This window comes from Mytilus californianus, unplaced genomic scaffold (genome assembly GCF_021869535.1).
Source record: "Mytilus californianus isolate M0D057914Y unplaced genomic scaffold, xbMytCali1.0.p SCAF_7, whole genome shotgun sequence".
Classification (NCBI taxonomy): Eukaryota; Metazoa; Mollusca; class Bivalvia; order Mytilida; family Mytilidae; genus Mytilus; species Mytilus californianus.
In genome coordinates, this window is record NW_026262723.1 from 18,009,665 (window position 1) to 18,030,787 (window position 21,123).

General features: G+C 32.1%; 1 protein-coding gene across 2 annotated transcripts in view; it reads left to right on the forward strand.

Annotated features, from left to right (window-relative positions):
• The window catches only part of LOC127709288 (uncharacterized), a 145,342-nt gene that overhangs the window by 1,591 nt on the left and 122,628 nt on the right, over positions 1-21,123 (forward strand). For both annotated transcript variants that reach the window (XM_052214746.1, XM_052214747.1), the window contains exons 2-10: positions 7,749-7,868; positions 11,891-12,031; positions 12,830-12,964; positions 14,378-14,468; positions 15,300-15,376; positions 16,449-16,556; positions 18,487-18,627; positions 19,242-19,332; positions 20,803-20,915. In XM_052214746.1, coding sequence (XP_052070706.1) covers positions 7,749-7,868; positions 11,891-12,031; positions 12,830-12,964; positions 14,378-14,468; positions 15,300-15,376; positions 16,449-16,556; positions 18,487-18,627; positions 19,242-19,332; positions 20,803-20,915 — 1,017 coding nt within the window. The remainder of the gene's footprint in view (positions 1-7,748; positions 7,869-11,890; positions 12,032-12,829; positions 12,965-14,377; positions 14,469-15,299; positions 15,377-16,448; positions 16,557-18,486; positions 18,628-19,241; positions 19,333-20,802; positions 20,916-21,123) is intronic.

Here is a 21,123-nt window from a genome sequence, read left to right on the forward strand (position 1 = left end):
TTACTATGCTTGTTCTATTTTGTCATGTATAATGCTTGTTCTACGCGTGGTTTTGACTGATATTGTCCTTGTTCTATTTTGTCAAGTATAATGCCTGTTCTACACGTGGTTTTGACTGATATTGTCCTTGTTCTATTTTGTCATGTATAATGCCTGTTCTACACGTGGTTTTGGCTGATGTTGTCCTTGTTCTATTTTGTCATGTATAATGCTTGTTCTACACGTGGTTTTGACTGATGTTGTCCTTGTTCTATTTTGTCAAGTATAATGCCTGTTCTACACGTGGTTTTGACTAACATTGCCCTTGTTCTATTTTGTCACGTATAATGCTTGTTCTACAGTAACATGTGGTTTTGTCTGGTACTATGCTTGTTCTACATGTGGTTATGTCTTGTATTATGTTTGTTCTATGTCGTCTTGTATAATTATACTTGTTCTGTCTTGTATTATCAGTGTTTGTTCTCTTTTGTCTTGTATTATGCTTGTCTTACATATGGTTTTGTCTGATATTACGCTTGTTCTATATTGTCTTGTATTATCCTTTTTCTACATGTGGTTTTGACTTGTATTATGCTTGTTCTATATTGTCCGATATTATGCTTGTTCTACATATGATTTTGTATGGTATATGTTTGCTCTCGGGATTATTTTTGGTGTCTCGTTATTGCAAGTTAAAAAAATTAAGATGAGATGAGGAACAAAAACCGAACGACATCTACGGTCTTCAACAATAGATAAATAACTATACAACGTGCCTACTCGCTCTAAATCATCCATGACTAAGAGGTTCATTGATTTAAAAGAGACTATCAAAGATCTGCCATCAATATCAAACTGAGAATCCGAATGACAAACAAATTTTATAAAATTCATTTTTTAAGATAAAAAAAAACTCCCATTAGGAGTAGTCTGACAATTAAAATCGCGGACAGTCGGTGGATCATAACATTTTGAATATTTATTGTCCCATAAAAAAAGTAAAGATAGGAGAAACTAAAAGAAAACCATGGGCGAGGTTCCTACCTTGGGACAGACACAAAAAAGTCAAAAACATGTTGCGGTCTTTAACTAATAGAAAACATAGGATATGGGGTATCCATCCATGACACAAAATCTGTCCATGCACAGTTTGTTTTGTTTAACCACTCCTAGTCAGCCTAGTGTAAAATTGATAGATCAAATGAAATTGGTCACTTTTTACAAAATGTTTCGAAATATGCGCAATAATCACGATTTGTCAATATTTCAACATAGGCTCTATCTATTCATAAGTGTGTTGAATTTAAATTTATTAACATCACACATAGCTTATTTATCATATCTTATATTTTATGTTAAGTAGAAAATTTAGTTTTAATGGCAGATCTTTGAAAGTTTCTTTACCTTATCAACAACTTTTATAGTCTCGGGACGATTTAGATTTAGATACCGGTATGTTGTTTATGTCGTTGGGTTGCTATCTCATTGACGTTATACACCACATCTTCTTTTATTTATGTCTATGGTTTTGAATACCTCCGCTCCAAAAGGAGGGGGTATACTGGTTTCATCTGTCCGTTCTTCCGTCCCATAAATTGTGTACACACCGCCCGTCGCTACTACCGATTGGGCGTTTTAGTGAGCGCCTCGAATTGGACCCGGAAATGTGGTAGCGTTTTTCTAAGGGACTATAAATCAGAGCTCCCTAAAATTTGTTAGCAAGCTTCATGTGAGCATGCTATACTTTGTGATGCATTTTCAGATTCATGTCATCGTTAGGGTTGTATACATGTCTTCCTGCAGTATTTTGTCTAGTGGGTCAGCACGTTTAAAATCAGTATCAGTCTAGTACTCATATATGACGGAGATGTTGAAAAGCGTTTGTTGACCTATGAATGTATGTTTGTGAGCGTCAATGTTTATTTTACGTACACCTCGTATGGGTTACCTTTTATTAAAGTTTCGTCCTTTATTTGCTATATTTGTCGCCGGACGTTACGCATCCAACCCGTGACCCGTAAAGCATATGATCGGGTGGTGGTTTCGAACCCGGTTGGAACATGTACCGAAGAAGTTAAATTTGGTATATGCTGCTAAGGACGAATCATTTAGCAGTCATAGCACACACTGGTCGGCTTTGCGTCAGAATCGTGGGTTAAGGTATGATTGTAATGTGGATTGATGTCTCGTCTAAAAGTCTAAAAATCACTGGAAGATGTATTGTTAAAGAACACTAAATAGGAGAAGAAAATATTTATTTTTGATTAAATGGACTCACAAGGAGCATAGTACAATATTAGACATCATTATAGACAAAACAATAAGGTACAAACAAAAATATCTCTCTCTCTCTCTCTCTCTCTCTCTCTCTCTCTCTCTCTCTCTCTCTCAAAATAATAAATATTCGTTCAGCACGATTATTTTCTTTTCGCTGAGTAGTCCTATCTTCTAATAATTTTAGAACCAATGTTATCTTGTAGGAGATAAAAACAAACACTAATAATCATAACACAGTAAAAACTTCATGTGCAGTCTAATGGATCAGAAATTATTGTTTGAATGAAAAATTATATATGAGTTAACAGTGTCCTAAGTAAGGAGGTCTATAACCATGCTTTGATATTTTGCTCAGATTTAACCTGCTAAGAAGTTGTGATTTTAACCCAAGCAATTATCATCCAGACGAGAAAACTCTGAAAAATCATACTAACAACCTTGCCTAAGTAATAAAAGCCTCCTAAATACAGTTGATACAATTATATACAATATTTGTATCATTGTACGCTGGGGATAGTATACTCTATACATACATATAAATATATCATGTCCCAGTTATACGCAAATAAAGCTTTTAAACTTTTATCAGTGAAAGATAAAATGTGTTATACTGTACTAGCTGAGTAAAGATCCCGTTATCAATCATGTAAATAAAGGGACCTGCCGGATACGACAAAGTTCAAGATCAACTCTCACTCCTGTATGAAATACTTGTAAAAGGAGACGTGACAAAACCCAGTCATTTCATGATTCAACCAAAACATTATTGCCGAAGGTCCACAAAGAGCTTCTCCCATCACGTGTCGTACGCCATCGTTGTCGTTAGCTTTTACAAACATCCTCTCCTCTGAAACTATTGAATCAATTGAAACCAAACTTAACTACAATCATTGTTATGGTATCTGTTTAATGACTTTGTTCCGTGATCCCGTATACCTACCAACTTGGTCGTTAGTGCTTAAGATAGAAAACAGAGGCCAAATGCGAACAATCGCATCTTCGCTAACCAATGGTTACGATCCAGTCCCCTCTGGATCGTTATCCTTGGCTAGCGAAGATGGAGTAATCTATAATATCTTGAAAACCATTAATTTAGAGTAATTATTAAACTGGTAGGGTCAATAAATATTCAAAATGTTATGATCTAGCGACTGTCCTCGATTTTAAATGCCAGACCACTCCTTAAGGGAGTTTTTGTTCTTAAATAACTATTTTTATCTACTATTTTACGTGTATTTCTATCATCTTGAAAACTATATATAGACGTCTGATAATAGATAAAGAGAAACTTTATCAGGGATAAAAGGATCATCAAGATAAGATCAACAAATAAGTCAAATGAACGAAGTCTATAAATGACACCCAATAACAGTTATTCCCCGTATGAAGATTTTTTTTACCCATTTTTGTCAGCAAAAACCACAGCAAGGGCAGATCTGCAAGTAGGTCAACATGGCCGCCGGCCGAAATCGTCAGTCTACTCCTAATAGAAGTTATTGCCATTTATTGATAATTTTTACTCATTTTGTGTTTTTGACAGAACTAGATGGAGAGAATCTGTAAAAAAACAAAAGTGATGAGCAAATCGAGGTCTAAAAATCAGTCAAATGACAAAAATCGTCATTGGACTCAACACCTTTTAAAAGAGCAACTGCCCTTCAAAGACGAATTTTCAGTATCGCGCCTTGTTTTGTGTTTTTGTTTATAATTTTATAAATTATTACAAATAGAGAGAACTTTCAATACCAACAAGTCAAATCGCTGAGGATTAATTTACCTTTAGTGACGATGTATTCCATTTTTTAAAATGTTTTTTTTTGTTTTTATATCATAAACTTGGGAAAAAATCGTGTTATGTATTCCTGGGGGTTTGGGGTGGGGGTGGGTGTGTGTGTGTGTGTGGGGGGGGGGGGGGGGGGGGGGTGGCTTCAAACATATTGTGGTAGGGGTGAAAAGTAAAATAACAAAAATATCGAACTCCAAGGAAAATTCAAAACGGAAAGTCCCTTAACAAATGGCAAAATCAAAAGCTCAAACACATCAAACGAATGGAAAACAACTGTCATACTCCTGACTTGGTACAGGCCGCGGATTTCCTTATGTAGAAAATGGTGGATATTAAACCTGGGAACAGTATATCTAACAATATGATATGTTCCTGATTAAACCTGGTTTTATAGCTAGCTAAACCTCTCACTTGTATGACAATCGCATACAATTCTATTATATTGACAATATTGTGTGAACAAAACAAACAGACATAATAGGTAAAAATGTCAAAAATAGGGGTACAGCGGTCAACATTGTGTTATAATCTTAATCACTATACTGAAAAACAAACAAATATGTATCAGCTGAAACATTCAATACATGTCATGCATATATTTTGAACATCTAAAAAATCATACCTTATCAAATGTTTGACAATAATTAGACTTATAGGGCATAGGACACTATTTTACGGAGAGCAAAACTGGCAAAGACTTGAATACCAAACATTTCAACCTCACCCCTTCGTTTCCTTCCCTCTTCTCGTTGTGTTCCTTGGACAGGTTTTCCCTTCTAAACAGAGGGATTGAAATCTGTTGCCAAAGTTTGTACTTTTTATACCACGCACGAACTCTTCGGTATCATGTTATTAACACTTTAAATGCACCAACTCTGTAGTGCCAAGGACAGGGGCGGATACAGGATTTTTGAAAAGGGGAGGCGAAAAAAATGTGGCAATCAAAGGTGCCTTAGGTGGGTGCATACACCCTTTACCCCTCCCCTCCCCTTCCCCCTCCCCCCCCCCCCCCCCCCCCCCAATCCCCCACTTAAGGATCTGTTCAGGTCATAAAGTATATCTTACTATATAGTGTTTATATGCCTTCAATCAGTTGTGGTATAAATTAATGTACATTTTTTTAGAACTAATGAATAAATATGTAAATCCTTGATGATACTCTTAAGGTTCACCATAACCAATGGACAAAAATGGCTGTATTTCCGCCTAAAAAACTGCTGAGTACAGACTTACCTGTCCAGTTGGAAAAGTTTTAAGGCCTGACATCCACTAGATATATAAAAGTTGAATGCATTTTGTGTTTCAGGTAGATATAATTTTTTTTGGATCTTGATGGGCATTTTTTTCCCTTTCTGCAGAAGGTGTAAAAATAAACAAACACCTGAATTGCTTTGATACTGTCCACTCATTTAAACACTTAAACTCACCTATAGTTGTGTAGATACCTATTGTCCATAGATATAGGAAGATGTGGTATGAGTGCCAATGAGACAACTCTCCATCCAAGTTACAATTTATAAAAGTAAACCATTATAGGTCAAAGTACGGCCTTCAACACGGAGCATTGGCTCACACCGAGCAGCAAGCTATAAAGGGCCCCAAAAAATTACTAGTGTAAAACCATTCAAACGGAAAAACCAACGGTCTAATCTATATAAAAACGAGAAACGAGAAACATGTATGAACTACATAAACAGACGACAACTACTGTAATCAGATTCCTGACTTACGACAGGTGCAAACATTTGCAGCGGGATTAAACGTTTTAATGGTACCAAACCTTCTCCCTTTTCTGAAACAATAGTATAACATCACAACATAGAAAAACACACTATCAAATATCAATTGGAAGGCTTAACTCAATCAAAAAATGTAAATTAACACCCAATGAACGAATAAATTTGACCTGTGACACCTGAATGCAAATACACAGTTAATAAAAAATTACAAGGGATAAATAAAGTCAAAAGTAAATAAATAGGTTTAAACAAAGTTAAAGTATGATATCACTTCGAAATTTCAAACAATTTTTAGAAAATCATCACTTTTGAAGAAACCTGCGTCATATTATACACAGGTAAATGAAAATAATTTTGTTGTTAAGTATACTTCTTCTTCTGTGTGTATAAAATCTTCCGTTTAGGAATACCAAGAAATTTCTTTAATATCAATAAAACTAATCTAACACTTGGTACATATGGGGTGAATATCAACAATAAAAATATACAATTAGTGCTAGATAAAACTTCCTGTACAGGTCCAAGAACAAATGAAATAATTTTGATGTTCATAGTACGAAGAAGTGAAAATTTGTAGTAAATTAAATACCAAATAATCAAAGCTGGTATATAGACAAGATCCATGTTAACATTAAATTACATGTCAATCAAGGACAATCAATACAATAGAATACAGTTTTAACCTGAGAGGGAGCATCTCAAAGTTGTATCCCAACTTAGTTTATTTTTACACCTTCTGCATGAACGAGTAAGTCTGTACTCAGAGTAGTTTTTGAGGTGGAAATACAGCTATTTTTGTCCATTTGTTATGATGAACCTTAAAAGGAACAAATTTGACGAATTTTCAGGAAAACATGTGTCTCTAAAACTGAAAGAAATATGGTTTAGATTGTGCAGGTTGTTCTAGCATTAGTATATAAAGTAGAACGAACATAAACATTTTTTTAACCTTTATTTTTCACATTCAGTTTGTATGCAATTTTAAAAATTAAATTCTCCCAAGCATTCGTTTTTTCCAGAATCCTTGATATCAAAATTATTCCTACTAGTACTTTCAGTTGTAAAGATGAAGTATCCATTTGTGTTTAATCATTGTAAGGCTGCAAACTGCACCCATCCATAACCTTTTGTTTTCCTTGTAATCAATAATTACTGACAATTCAATTTCACAAATTTGTGTGATTTCTGATGGCTTATGGAATTTGTATTTTCTCCCCTTGCATCAACCCAGTTTTACAAATATTATAGACTGGCAGGATAATTCAATTTTTTTCATGGTATTGGTTTAATATATGAATGGTCTTTGATGAAGGACTTCAAATGCGAACATTGGTAGTGACTTAGTGTGAATTAAAAGAATATTTCATATACTCTTATACTGGAATTCATTTAAACCAAAATTGAAATAAGTCGAAAAAAATAAAGAATGACTCGTCTGTATTCATCAATATCTATTTAAATGGCCATAATACCCAGATTGCACAGCTTTCTTTCTAGTATATATAATTTTTTCTGCAGTGATGAAAAAAATGAATTTCAAAATCCCAAAAGATTGTATCTTTTTGAAACACAAAATGCATATCTAGGGATATAAGGGCTTTTAACATTTCCAACTGTGCAGTTTGTCTGTATTCAAAGTATATTTTTGGAGGTGTAAACACAGACATTTTTGTCCAATTTTTATGATGAACCAAAACCTTTACAACCCTTTTCATGGTGGAAATCCCCAGTGAATTATGAAAGATGGCAGGTCTGTATTGATTGTGTATGATTTTGGTTTCAGGCAAAAGCTGAAGGTATTTAAATAACTGCAATGTTTCTGTTTTTTTTTTGTCTAGAAGAGGTACAATATAGTTTATGTTTGTATTTTTGTTAACAGTATATATATTCTATTTATATCATTATTTTAGAGTGATTTTTCTTACTGCTATAACTACAATTTTGATTGTGTATATTTTTAATTTCAGGCAAAAGCTGAAGGCGATTTAAATGATATCTGTAACCGACTTACTGCAAATACCGACACATGTCTTGCCTTTGTCAAAGACAATATTGGAAAGGTCTTCTCAAAACTATCCAATGGTTTGGTATGTAAAAATTGATTCTGAAGGTCTTCTTAAAACTATCCAATGGTTTGATAAGTAAAAATTGATTGCAATGGTTTTTTTCAAAACTATCCGATGGTTTGGTAAATAAAAATTGATTGCAAAGGTCTTCACAGAAATATCTGATGGCTTGGTAATTAAAAAATGATATTGCAAATATCTTACTTTTTAAAAAGTAAATGGTCATCAAAGATGTTAAAGTCTGATCAATTGCAACTGTTTATATGAAATATTCTGTCTTCCTAGAAAACCTATAGCATCTCCTTCCTGATTTGTCTGTTAGTTAATCTCTATCCTGATTAGAACCAAATCATCATTGCTCCCATCTACTGATATGTATTGATGTGATATTTACACTGCAAATGGGACAGCAGCAAATGGTGATCTGGTATTAACCTGTTTGGAAAGAGATTAATTTCTTTAGATTTTTGTACAGATCACATTATATAACAACCAATTGTATCATTGCAGAAAGGGAGATTTTGGTGTGCAACTTTTACACATAAGATGTCCAAAGAATGATTTTGTTTGAATTGTTAAACATTTTGTCATGTTGTGGCCAGTTTTACAGCTGACTATATCGTATAAGGTATAGGTTTTGCCTTATGGTGACCTATAGTTTCTTAAATCAACATCATTTGCACTCTGATGGATAGTTGTCTTATTGAGATTCATACCTCATCTCCTTGTTTTATAGTAAATTTCACACTGGTGGGCATTCTGAAGTGATTTCTTCCAACCAATCAACCGATGCCATAGTAAAATTGTTAATTTAAAGCAAGTGTAGTGTAGTGAAAATATTCTTTATGTAAAAATAAGGAGATGAGGCATGATTGCCAATGAGACAACTATCCACCAAAGTTCAAATAAAGTGGATGTAAGCAATTATAGGCAACCGCACGGCCTTCAACAATGAGAAAAACCCATACTGTTTAGTCGGCTATAAAAGGCCCCGACAGGAAAAATATGAAACAATTCAATTGAAAAAACTAACGGTCTAATTTATGAAGTATTTGAGTTGTAGAAATAATTTAGCAGAGATTTGATCCAATCATTGATTTATTTTTCATTAACAGTTAAAATTATCAGAGGTCAAAGAACAAATTAGAAATATTTTATCAGAAACATCTAGTTCAGAGATAATTGTAACTTATCTGTATATTTTGATATCATTTAGCCAGGTCAGAGGTTTTTCTCATATGGGGCCCATCCAGACAGTTGGGAATTTTGAAGAAAAAAAAACGGACATTGGAGAAAAATTTATGATATGACATTTTCATTCTTTCTTTTAACTGTTTAGTATGCACTTAAAATTTAATGTCATATAAGATGTGCAACTGATACTCTTGTAATTATAAAATTAAAAAAAAACATTTTTTTTGATAAATTTTTGAAATTTTCCTTTTAGAAAAGCCTCCTCAAAACCCTAGTGACCCCTTAAATACTATAGCCCTTGCTCTGTGATTTCAATAAATACCTCAAATTGTGAAATTAGAAATTGATTTCTCAAAAACTACAAGAGATTTTTACCTACTATCTGTAAAAGACTTTTTTTTATGAACATTATGTTATTCTGAACTGGGTGAAAAAGAGGGGAGGGGATGAAATAAAAAAAAAATGAAATTCTTTAACCCTAACTAATGCAGTCATATGCTAGCCCAAGTCAGGCCAGAGGCTTTCTTTTGTTTTTTAAGGTTAGTTGAGGAATTAGTTGTTGATTACAGATCATTGAGAGTCTCATTGTTAAATTTATTCATTTTTTTTGCATCAGGGCATATATTCCTTTCTGGTGTTGAAGAGATATAATGTTTTGATTTATGACACAAAATTCCTACAAAATCTTAGCATAATCAAAAACAAAGGAACAGTTCTTCATCTTAAAGTCACATGTCTTTTTGGTTTGTTGTGTCATTAGATTTGTATACTCTGTCAACGTGTATTTGTTCCGCCTAACAGAAGTTCCACTGGAAACTTTGTTATAAACAATGTCATAATATCTGTTCCTGTTGGAACAAATATTCTATACCATTTATTCCGTTAGGAACATTTACTGTAATATTCCAGTGGAAATAATATTCCAGAATATTGTTTCCATTTGGAACTTATATTATGAAGGAACTTCTATTCCGTGACAACTCCACATATCTTTTCATATTTAGTTGGGAATCATCTCTTGATGATTTTATAATAGTAGAATTAAAAAAACTTCGGTTGAATTTTTTTTAGAATTTTTCCATTTAGAAAATGCCTTCCTAAAACCTTGATGACCCATCACATGCTATAGACCTTCAGTAGTTATAATTGAATTGATAAAGCTTTATTCTATTTCAAATGATTATTAGATGCTTAGACCAGGCAGCAACTTTTTCATGTCATTTATTATTGTAATTGATAAATAAAACAAAATTTAGAGATTTATAACTTTGATTTCAGGACATGCTACATACAATGGTACTGTCTATATATTAAACACAATTTTTTTTAGTGTAGAAAATTTCAGATCGATAAAAGCATTGCAAAAATTGGTTACAATTTTTTGTGGTGTTGATTGGGAATTAAAAGAGGTTTTAAATTAAAGATTGATTGATTGATTGTTGTTTCTTGCTTAATTTCCAGTAGCAATTATTTCATGAATTTTCAGGAAGAGATAAATTGAATAAACTTAACAATAAAATTGTTTCAAAGTTTTCATGATCAAGCTAAATATACATAATAATGTTCAAAGTACAGTTTCCCAATTTTCTGGATTTTGGTTCACATTTAGACTTTCTTCACTAGGCTAATGTTTCATCAGATTGTGTATGAACTGAGTAGCTACACAGTTAAATGCCATTCTAGTTTATAAAAGATGGAGAACGATTCCATTCCAAAGTGAAATCTGTTAAAGTAGTAAAATATCAGTTTCCTAAGTAAAAATCATCAGTCTAAAAATTACTGATGTCCTGAATACAATACACTCAAGGTGATTCATGTAAAAATCACTCTTGCTGGTGCTTAGTGAATCAGATTAAAACAGGGTGAATGGTGGTGATTTGTGGTGATATTAATTTAATCAACAACCTCATCATTAATTAATTTTGGAATATACAGTGAGTTTATTTCAGAATCAAATCACCATCATCTAATGAAAAATCACCAACAAGATTAATTTTTAACTGCATCACTTTGTGTTTACTATACATGCTATATGCATGAAATCTTTACCACTCTATGCTAAGGAGACAACAATCAATCATTTAACAGTTTCTTTTTTAAAAGGGAAAGAGACCAGTTAGGTGAAATTGATAAAGTAATAAACACAATGAAAAAAGTACTCTGCAAACACTTATCTCCCAATCAGTTGAAATAAATAAAGTATAGACGAAGTGGAAAAAACACTTAGCAAGCACTATCTCCCAGTCAGGTGAAATAAATAAAGTAAAAAAACACTCAGCAAGCACTATCTCCCAGTCAGGTGAAATAAATAAAGTAAAAAAACACTCAGCAAGCACTATCTCCAAGTCAGGTGAAATAAATAAAGTAATAAACAAAGTGAAAAAAACACTCAGCAAGCACTATCTCCCAGTCAGGTGAAATAAATAAAGTAATAAACAAAGTAAAATAAAAAACACTCAGCAAGCACTATCTCCCAGTCAGGTGAAATAAATAAAGTAATAAACAAAGTGAAAAAAAAACACTCAGCAAGCACAATCTCCAAGTCAGGTGAAATAATTAAAGTAATAAACATAGTGAAAAAACACTCAGCAAGCACTATCTCCAAGTCAGGTGAAATAAATAAAGTAATAAACAAAGTGAAAAAAAAACATTCAGCAAGCACTATCTTTCAGTCAGGTGAAATAAATAAAGTAATAAACAAAGTGAAAAAAAACCCACTCAGTTAGCACTATCTCCCAGTCAGGTGAAATAAATAAAGTAATAAACAAAGTGAAAAAAAAACACTCAGCAAGCACTATCTATGACAAGGAACAGATAATTACATTCTACACAAACTATTCTGTTTTAAGGATCCAGAACAGATTTGTATATCGTTAAAAGTATGCCCATCATTGGAGAAGGACATTTTAACCAAGGTTTTACCAGCACCTGTCAGCAATGATATCATACCAAATGAAATAAATGAGATAACACAGGATATTGGTGCCAATGTAAGTACTCTACAGTTCTACAGTTTCATTTCTACATAAAGGCTGAGTTCAAACTTTAAACAAATGTTATTATTATTAAATATGTAAATAGAAATTATTAAATGTAGTTGCATAGTTAATTTTGAATGATTTCAAAATAAAAAGAAGACATTTGTAATAAGAGGATCTAAATCAGATCAGAAGCATTGGGATTTTAATCAAGGGATTAAACTTAATACTGTCAATTGTTTTATTTTCACGTAAATTTGGGAAAAAATATTTTCATGAACATTTTTGTTTTTTTTTAACAAAATCTCAATACATTACTATGCAAAATTTGTATTTTGTTGAGCACCTTAAGTTTGGGGTTCAAGCAGCACATATACCCCCAAAATCCAGGAAAATAAGAACTCCAAGAATTGTATTGAATCCACAGTATCAACTTGGTAAAGAACCAAGTACATTTCAGAGAGTGGCTGAGGATCTATTCTTGAAATATTTCAATGAATTAATTTTTAATTTTGATCAACATTTTTAACTTTCTTTTTGTATTCTCATATATGCATATGTGGTTTGCGTTTGCAAAAATACACACACAAAAAATTATTCTATTATTTATCTCAAATTTTAAGTTAGATAATACATTGCATTTGTGTACCAATAATGTTGTTTACACAGAAACTAAAGGCCATCTTTATCAAACTTCCTCTCATGTTCAATTTTTTTGGCATCAACTTCAGTTTGAAAAATCCACCAATTACCTTTAGAAGTTACATGTACCATAATTCAATGATTATTCATCTGAGTGTTTTATTTCAGCCAATAGAATGTGAGTTATGTAAGCTTGTAGTTACCTATGTTGAGAAAAGACTCCTGAACAACAAATCGGAGGACGCTATCAATGCTACACTGGAAGAAATTTGTAATGAACTACCGGGTCAATTAGGAGCACTGGTAGGTATCTGCTCATCTATATAATTTAAGTATCATTGCTCTAATTATAAGCCTATTTAACCTTTCCCAAACTCGTTGATTATTCTTTGTTGCTTCATAATCAATACGTGGTTTGGTTGTTCTTAGCTCTTCCTTGGTTAAAATAGGTGTCTTTAACATTCATACATTTTCCCATATATTTCCAATGTCACAATGTTTTTGTTATAATGTCGAAATAAGAATCAATTGTTTAATAATGTCATTTACACCAATTGACTTCCTGTTGACTGGAGTACAACCACTTCATTTGAACTTTGGTTGATAATTGTCTCTTTCCCAATCATACCATATCTTCTTATTTTTATACCATGACATCCGCATCATTTGGTCTATAGTGGATAGTTGTCTCATTGGCATTCATACCACATCTTCTTATTTTTATAACTCCTTCATAAAAAAGGGACTTCCTTTTAGTCTGTACAAATTTTCTTACATTCTTCTGATATTGCTATTGAGATGACAGGAAAAGAGGTTACAATAGTTGATGACATCACAGTAAGAATACATTTTTTGCAGATCATTGAGAAAAAAAACATAAATGTTTTTTGACATTCATTTAAAAACCTTTAGGGAAACAGATTGCACCAATGTGTCTTGTGCAATCTCAATCTCAACAGTCAAATAGTTGAACTGCCTGGTAAGCTTCATCTTCTTAATTTAAAAAAAAATAAACTGTAGAGAAATGTATCACTCTAGATCTTGATTTAGTGAGAAAATGAAAGAGGAGATAAGGGGACAATTATCAAAAATCATAAGTTTGATTCAGATAAAAACTGACAACACCATGGTAAAAAAATAAAATAATTAGAAGACAAACAACCACCAAAAAAACTCTAAACAAAAAACTTAAGATTGAGCAACAAGAGCACCACTAAAAACCACGGTTATAACCATGTACTCTGGAAGGGAGTTCCTGCTCCACTGTGGCACCCATTATGTTTCTTGTGTGTTGTGTGGTAGAATGTAGATAAATTGACATTGCTGTTTTGCATATGAGCCAAAATTTTATGCTGGAAATTAATTGAGTAATCTATATATTATCTGTTTTGCTAAATATCTTTGGTTAACTATAGGTTATTGCACTGTTAACTCATGGGTTTAATGTATGCATTTATTTGTGAGAAAAGAGACATATTTACGTGGGCGATATAATAAAGAATTTGAAAAATCCTTTTGATTTTTCATGTCAAAGGTCAAATTTTTTTTTTCTCAATAAATGTGCATTTTGGCAAGCATAAGTTGGCAGTGCCAAATTTTAGGGCCAAATAATGACAATCATACCTTCTCCTTGAAGTACATAAGAAAGTATGAACTTTGAAAGCTATTACTCTATTGACTATGATTTATTTGTAAAATTTATTTTGTATAATTCAGTGTCAGAAGTTTGAGCCAGAGTTACTTAAAGCTTTAGTGGATGAATTCTCTGCAGAGAAAGCATGCAAGGCTATCAGAGTTTGTGCGGCAGGTGAGTACATTTTCTACTGGTTAATTCAGATTACAGGGAGCTAATTTAAGCGTACTTTCATCATGACTTGTAGAACTTTCATGTATACTTGTGCATTTTTTCTTCACTCTAGTGTGATTATTCCTTTGCAAATGAACCCCTAGGGAAATACTTCAGGGAATTATTATTCTTCCAAAAGGAAAAAAGTTCCCTGCCAGAGAAAATTTACTGTTGCAGTATAAGTCTCCTGTAAGGGAGGTAACTCATGTGAAAATACAAGTACTGTGAATTCATAATTATTCTTTGGATACAAATTTTGTGGATTTCGTGGGTAATGGTTAATCACGAAATTAAATGTTCAACGAAGTATCATTTTTCCACAGGCTTTTCGGAAGACTTTGGAACAACAGCGAAATCAAATATCCTCAAAAACATAATTTTTCTTTGGTCAGCGTAAATTGGTATCCATGACGATAAATGAATCCACAGTATAAAATCAGTTTAGGATTCAGAAAATAATTTATTGGGAAAGAGCTATTGTTTTTTGTATTGCTCCAGTCATTGGTCCATCTGACAAGATGCTTTTGATTTTACTTTATATGTAAGAGTCTCTATTGTCATTACTTTATATGTAAGAGTCTCTATTGTCATTACTTTATATGTAAGAGTCTCTAATGTCATTACTTTATATGTAAGAGTCTCTATTGTCATTACTTTATATGTAAGAGTCTCTATTGTCATTACTTTATTTGTAAGAGTCTCTATTGTCATTACTTTATAGCATGCAGCTTTTTAATTCTTTCTGATAACATGTTTTTCATTAGCTTTCATTCATAAACTTTTCATTTTCAGAAGATGCATTCTTTGTCCATGAACCAGTTTTATCCTGTAAGGACTGTAAAGATATAATGGAAGGAATTGCTGGAGAGGTAGGGCTGTTTAAAATACAATAGCTGATATCATGGGTCTTATCCCTCTTCTGACTTCTGCAACACTTAACCAGAAATTTTGCAACATTTGACTTAGTATTGAATGATACAACAAACCCGTTTGGATTGTAGCAACTGACATTTCTATGCCCTATTTATTGGCATTATGTTTTTCGGTCTGAACATCCGTTTGTTAGTTTTTCCATTCGTTTGTTCGTCCGTCCATCTGTTCTTCTATTCGTCCGTCTGTCCCGCTTCAGGTTAAAGTTTTTGGTCAAGGCAGTTTTTGATGAAGTTGATGTCCAATCAACTTGAAACTTAGTTCACATGTTCCCTATGATATGATCTTTCTAATTTTAATGCCAAATTAGAGTTTTGACCCCAATTTCACAGTCCACTGAACATAGAAAATGATAGTGCGAGTGGGGCATCCATGTACTATGGACACATTCTTGTTCCTTGTGATGTAGAAATTTTACACTGCGTTGTCCTGTAATCTGGAAAAAATATCAATACAGTGGATAACAATATTTATGAATAATTTTAGGTTTTTACAGGAATATTAGTGAATTTTGTCTGAAAAATATTATATTGTTAAAGCTTCAGGTGCATTTTATTTTATCCTGTAAGGTTTGTTCAGAATCAGGAACCTTATGAGTGGTTGTCTTTTGTTAGAGATTAATGGTTTGTCTTTTGTTTGAGATTAATATTTTATGTTATTTAGGGTACTGTGGATTCATTTATTTTCGTGGGAACCAATTTTCGTGGATTAAGGAAAACTTGCATCTTCGTTGATACTGAATTTCGTGGTTTTGACGAAGTCTGCATACAAGCCTATGGAAAATTTGTTATCGTTGAACATTTAATTTCGTGGTTCCCCTTTACCCTCGAAATCCACGAAAAATTGGTATCCAATGAATAATAATGAATCCACAGTATTTGGTTTTGATAGCAGATATCGGTCAAATTTGTTTACTTTTGTCTGGAGAATGTTTATATTTGGAACACAGTTTTCAATGCTAGTTTATTGTAAGTTTTGTTTCTCATTGTTTTTACTATTTTTATTATTCAGACAGGTATACAGGTCTGTTTACAAATGGCAGGTATCTGTGGGAAATCAAAGATCCAGATCCAGCATGAGAGTACCAACTTAGTGGAACCAGAAAGTTACGAGGAACCAGTAAGTATGATAAGTTTTATTAATAATCAAAAGACAGAATCCAGAGCAAAACTTTGAAAATATTTTTTTCATTTTTCCATATTTTACTGATGAATTGACATTTATTTTGTTGACTTTAATGATACTTTGAAAGAAGCTTTTTATCATGATAAAGAGAAATTGATTAAAAGCAAAATCTTGAAAATACATGTTTCATGATTTTTGTTTTTCAGTTTTTTTACTGATAGAAAAAAGCTCAGATTAAAAATAACCTTTATCTGTATTTTTCTGATAAATGAACTTAGTTTTTGGCAGTCAACATTACACAATTATACTGATAGCAATAATGGCAGGTGAGACTAGGGCTTCAAAAACAGTTGTATTTTTTCGGACTTGACCGTTAAATTATATATTTGACTTGTTGTGTGGAGCCTGAAACGGACATTTACCATGGGTTTGCCATTTAAGCATAATTCAGAAATAAATAATAATTTATGCAATCTTTTTGAACTGACCTTTTACCTTAAACAACCACACATTTCTGGTCATAAAAGTGACATGATGATGATGATGAATAAGTACTATCAAAACAAACCCTACTTTAATACCCTCTAATAACAATCAAGGTTAATTAATTGTCTGACAGCTAAAATTTACCTGTTCAGGCGACACAGGTAAACTATTTTGTACCGGACATTGACCGATCTATTTAAAATTATTTTCTTAAAATTCAGCAGTTTGCGTCAGAAAGATTTAGATTTTGAGAAATACATTTATAAATATGATGAAAAATTTAAAAAAGGTAGTATTAAGGTTTTGAACGAACAATCATCCGAACCACTTTGTTTGAACTATTACACATGTGCTCATGTACGTGGGTGCGAGATTTAATAAAAAATCCCAATTCTTCAAAAATGCTATATAATTATCATTGATACATTTGTCTAATGTTCATTTCGAGTATTTTCTTGAAAAAATAACATGGAAAGAGCTACTTATACTCTATCTGGCTTTGTAAAAGTACACGGATTTGATGTGTTTTACCATTGTCAAGTCAACATCAGGTATTAGGAAAATGTACTTTTTAAAAACAAAAGTAAAGTTTTTGACAGCGTAACTTTGCACAAATAAAGAGTCTAAGGCAGATATTAGTTTGCTTATGATGCACACTTCGAATCATGCACTGTCAATTTATCAGTTTACGTTAGAACAACGAATTTATATCAAAAGTCAAGTTTGATGTCGTTTTTATGTCAATCATTATTTAGATGATGCTCAACTGATTACTAAGTGTTAAGGGATTAAAATCGGAATAAGACAAAAAATGTCCGGCTGGCTCAAATATTTTTTAGAAGCCCTGGGTGAGACACAAGGCTCCAGGGAACGCTTTATGAGTTTTTATGCCCCCGCTTATGCCCCACAACTAAAAGTTGGGGGCATATTGCTTTACCCCTGTCTGTCCGTCTGTCTGTCTGTCTATCCTTCCGTCTTCCGTTCCATTATGGGTACATAGTTATTACAGATAATTCCTCCTACAGTTTGAATGCTAGGAAGTTTTCACTTTGCTGGCTGTTTGTACATATATTGAAGGTGAGCATGTGGTCAGTGAACCATAGACCTATGTGCTCCCATGCTTAACTTTGCATCTGCGGGGCATCATAATTGTCTCCCAGACACAATAATATCTCAAAGAAAGTCTTACATTGACTTTGTTATAATACAGTTACTTCAAAGTGGAGTGTGGGGGCATCACTTTATCTAGTTTAAGGATATTTTATAATATTTCTTTATATGAACTAAATGCGATATTTTTACAGGATAAAATTGCTTAAAAGCAGTAGACTTCTAGCATAGGTTGTGTGCTTGTGTACAATATGCATGCTAATAAGATAATAATTTTGTGTACAAAACAAAAACTACACAACATATTAGAATACTATGTATTTTATAGAATGGATTAGCAGAGTGTACTCTGTGTAAATTTGTGATGCGTGAAGTCGATAACTTACTCAGTTCTAACAAATCAGAAGCAGCCGTCAATGCATCATTACAGCAGATATGTAACTCTCTACCAGATCAACTGCAGGGACTGGTAAGTTCTTAGGTTTAAAAAAAAAATATTCCTGGTGACTTTGACACTTTTCGTGGATTAAGGAAAACTTGCATCACAATGTGGAAAGATATTGTAATTTTGATTTTCTGTAATGGAGTATAGACTTTTAAATGTTAGGTGAATGAAAGTCCAAAAATGTTTGATTACAGAATATTTCTTGTCCAGTGGCCAGAATATCTGAATATATTCTAAAAGCAGATCTTTAAAATGTAGAAAATGAAATATTGTTTATTTTAAAATTGAATTTAAAGTTGCAAAAGATGTACTATAGTCTTTATACATTCTTGTAAGTCCAATATCAGAATACATTGGCCATTGAACTTTGAATAGATGTCATACAGTAATATCAAAACAGTGAAGAAAAAAAACAAAACACCATAGTATGTATGCTGAAATTAAAGATGTTTACAACATTCAAAATAGAATAAAGAAGTCATAATGAAACATTTTAGTTGTGTTTCAAACTGATAATATGTAAATTATTAGCATGTCTGAAAAATATAAGACACATGATTTCAAAAATACACTGCAAACAAAATATAAGCTTTCATGAGAAACATTTTTAAAAGTTTTTATTATTTTACAATTTGCAGTGCCAACAATTTGCTCCAATTTTATTGATAGCCATCAAAAATGGTTTAGATCCTAACATGGCTTGTACACAGATAAAACTGTGCAATAACGGTGAGTACAAAAATAAATAAACTGATGATAATGTCAGAATATTGTACAAGTAAAATTACTATGCAAGTATCATGATGTAGTAAACCAACTTATTTTCGCAGATACTTTATTTCGCGTTTTGCATCATCTAGCCACCTTAGCAACAACTTATTTTCGCGATTTTCTAAACTTTGCTATGTATTTACATAAAGGAATATCCAACCTAAATATATTCATGACAACTTCTTTCCGCGTTATTTTTCTACTCCTGAAAGTCGTGAAAATAAATTGCTTGCAAAAATTAGTTGGTTTACAGTATTCATATTGTCATAGCTTTGCATTAATAAAAACATTTAAAAATTAAATAAATAAAATAGAACTATTACATGTACTACTGAAATTCTAAATAGTAGCTTTTTTTGTAAAAATAAACAAATATTAATATAAGGTTTTTTTTTCAATTAAGAATTGACAGTATTTTAAATGTATGCTAAGTACTGATAGGTCCATATAATTGTTCTTGTATTTGAAATACAAGCATTTGAAAAAGCTAGTCAAAGAGAAAGGTCTTATTATGATGTTTATTAGGAAAAGATCAAGGTCACAAGATGTTTTCTGGTTATTAAAGATGATGTTCACATGGTGTTTATTAGTCAAAAATGAAGATCACATGATGTTTACAAGTCGAAAATTGTCTGTCACATGATATTTACAAGTTTTAGATAAAGGTCACATAGGTATTAATTGTAATGAAAAATAAATTAGTGAATGTCAGTTAAAAGATGGTTTTCATTAAAACAGAAATTGTCTCCCTTTGCATTTTTGTCCCCCTTGCAACGCGTTGCGGGAGACATAGAAATACCAGGCGTCCGTCCGGTCTTGTTAGCACTCTAACATGTACAATTCTTGCCAGATTTTTATGAAACTTATATCATAGGTTTATATCAGCAATGTCATTGACAAGTTCGAAAATCAATACCGATTTAAAAGACTTATGCCCCTTGGAAATATTAATCATATGGAAAATTGCACTCTAATGTGTTCAATTCTTGCCAGATTTTTATGAAATTTATATATTATATGTTTATATTTATATATTATTGACGTGTTCAATAATTAGTGCCGATCAATTATTTTTAAAAGAGTTATGCCCTTGGAAATATTGATTATATGGAAAACTGCATCGTCAGTGCTCTCATGTGTACAATTATTTCCAGAATTTTATGAAACTTATATCATAGGTTTATATCAGCAATGTCTTTGACACTTTCGAAAATAAGTGCCGATCAACTATTTTTAATGGTTATGCCCCTTGGAAATGTTTATTAAAATGGATATTAATAAAAAGTTTTAAAGCTAAAAAAAAAAGTGCTTTTTTTAGTTGTTGCCCTTGTACCTTGGATAGATAAAATATGTGCAACACGGGGGACATTTGAACTCTGTTCTTTTATTTATCTTTATTTTGATATTTAACTCTTTCTGTATTTTTAGAAGTAGAAGATTATGATTTGATGGAGATGGACAAGAAAGAGTTTGAAAATTATGACTTGGTTGTGAAAGAAGCATTGAAAAAGGTTGAAAAAGAAAAAGAAAACGATGTGAAGGTATGTCAATTTCTTTCTTTTTTTAGGAAATTTTAAAATAAAAATACTACTTAAGTTTATGACTAAAAGTAGATATGAATTATACATAAATAAGACAGCAACCCAACAACCACACTTAAAGACATCTAAAGATTAACATTAAGCATTATGGACAACTGTAGGTGGATGTTTTCATTTTTCACCAGATAAGATACAATAATTAAAGATC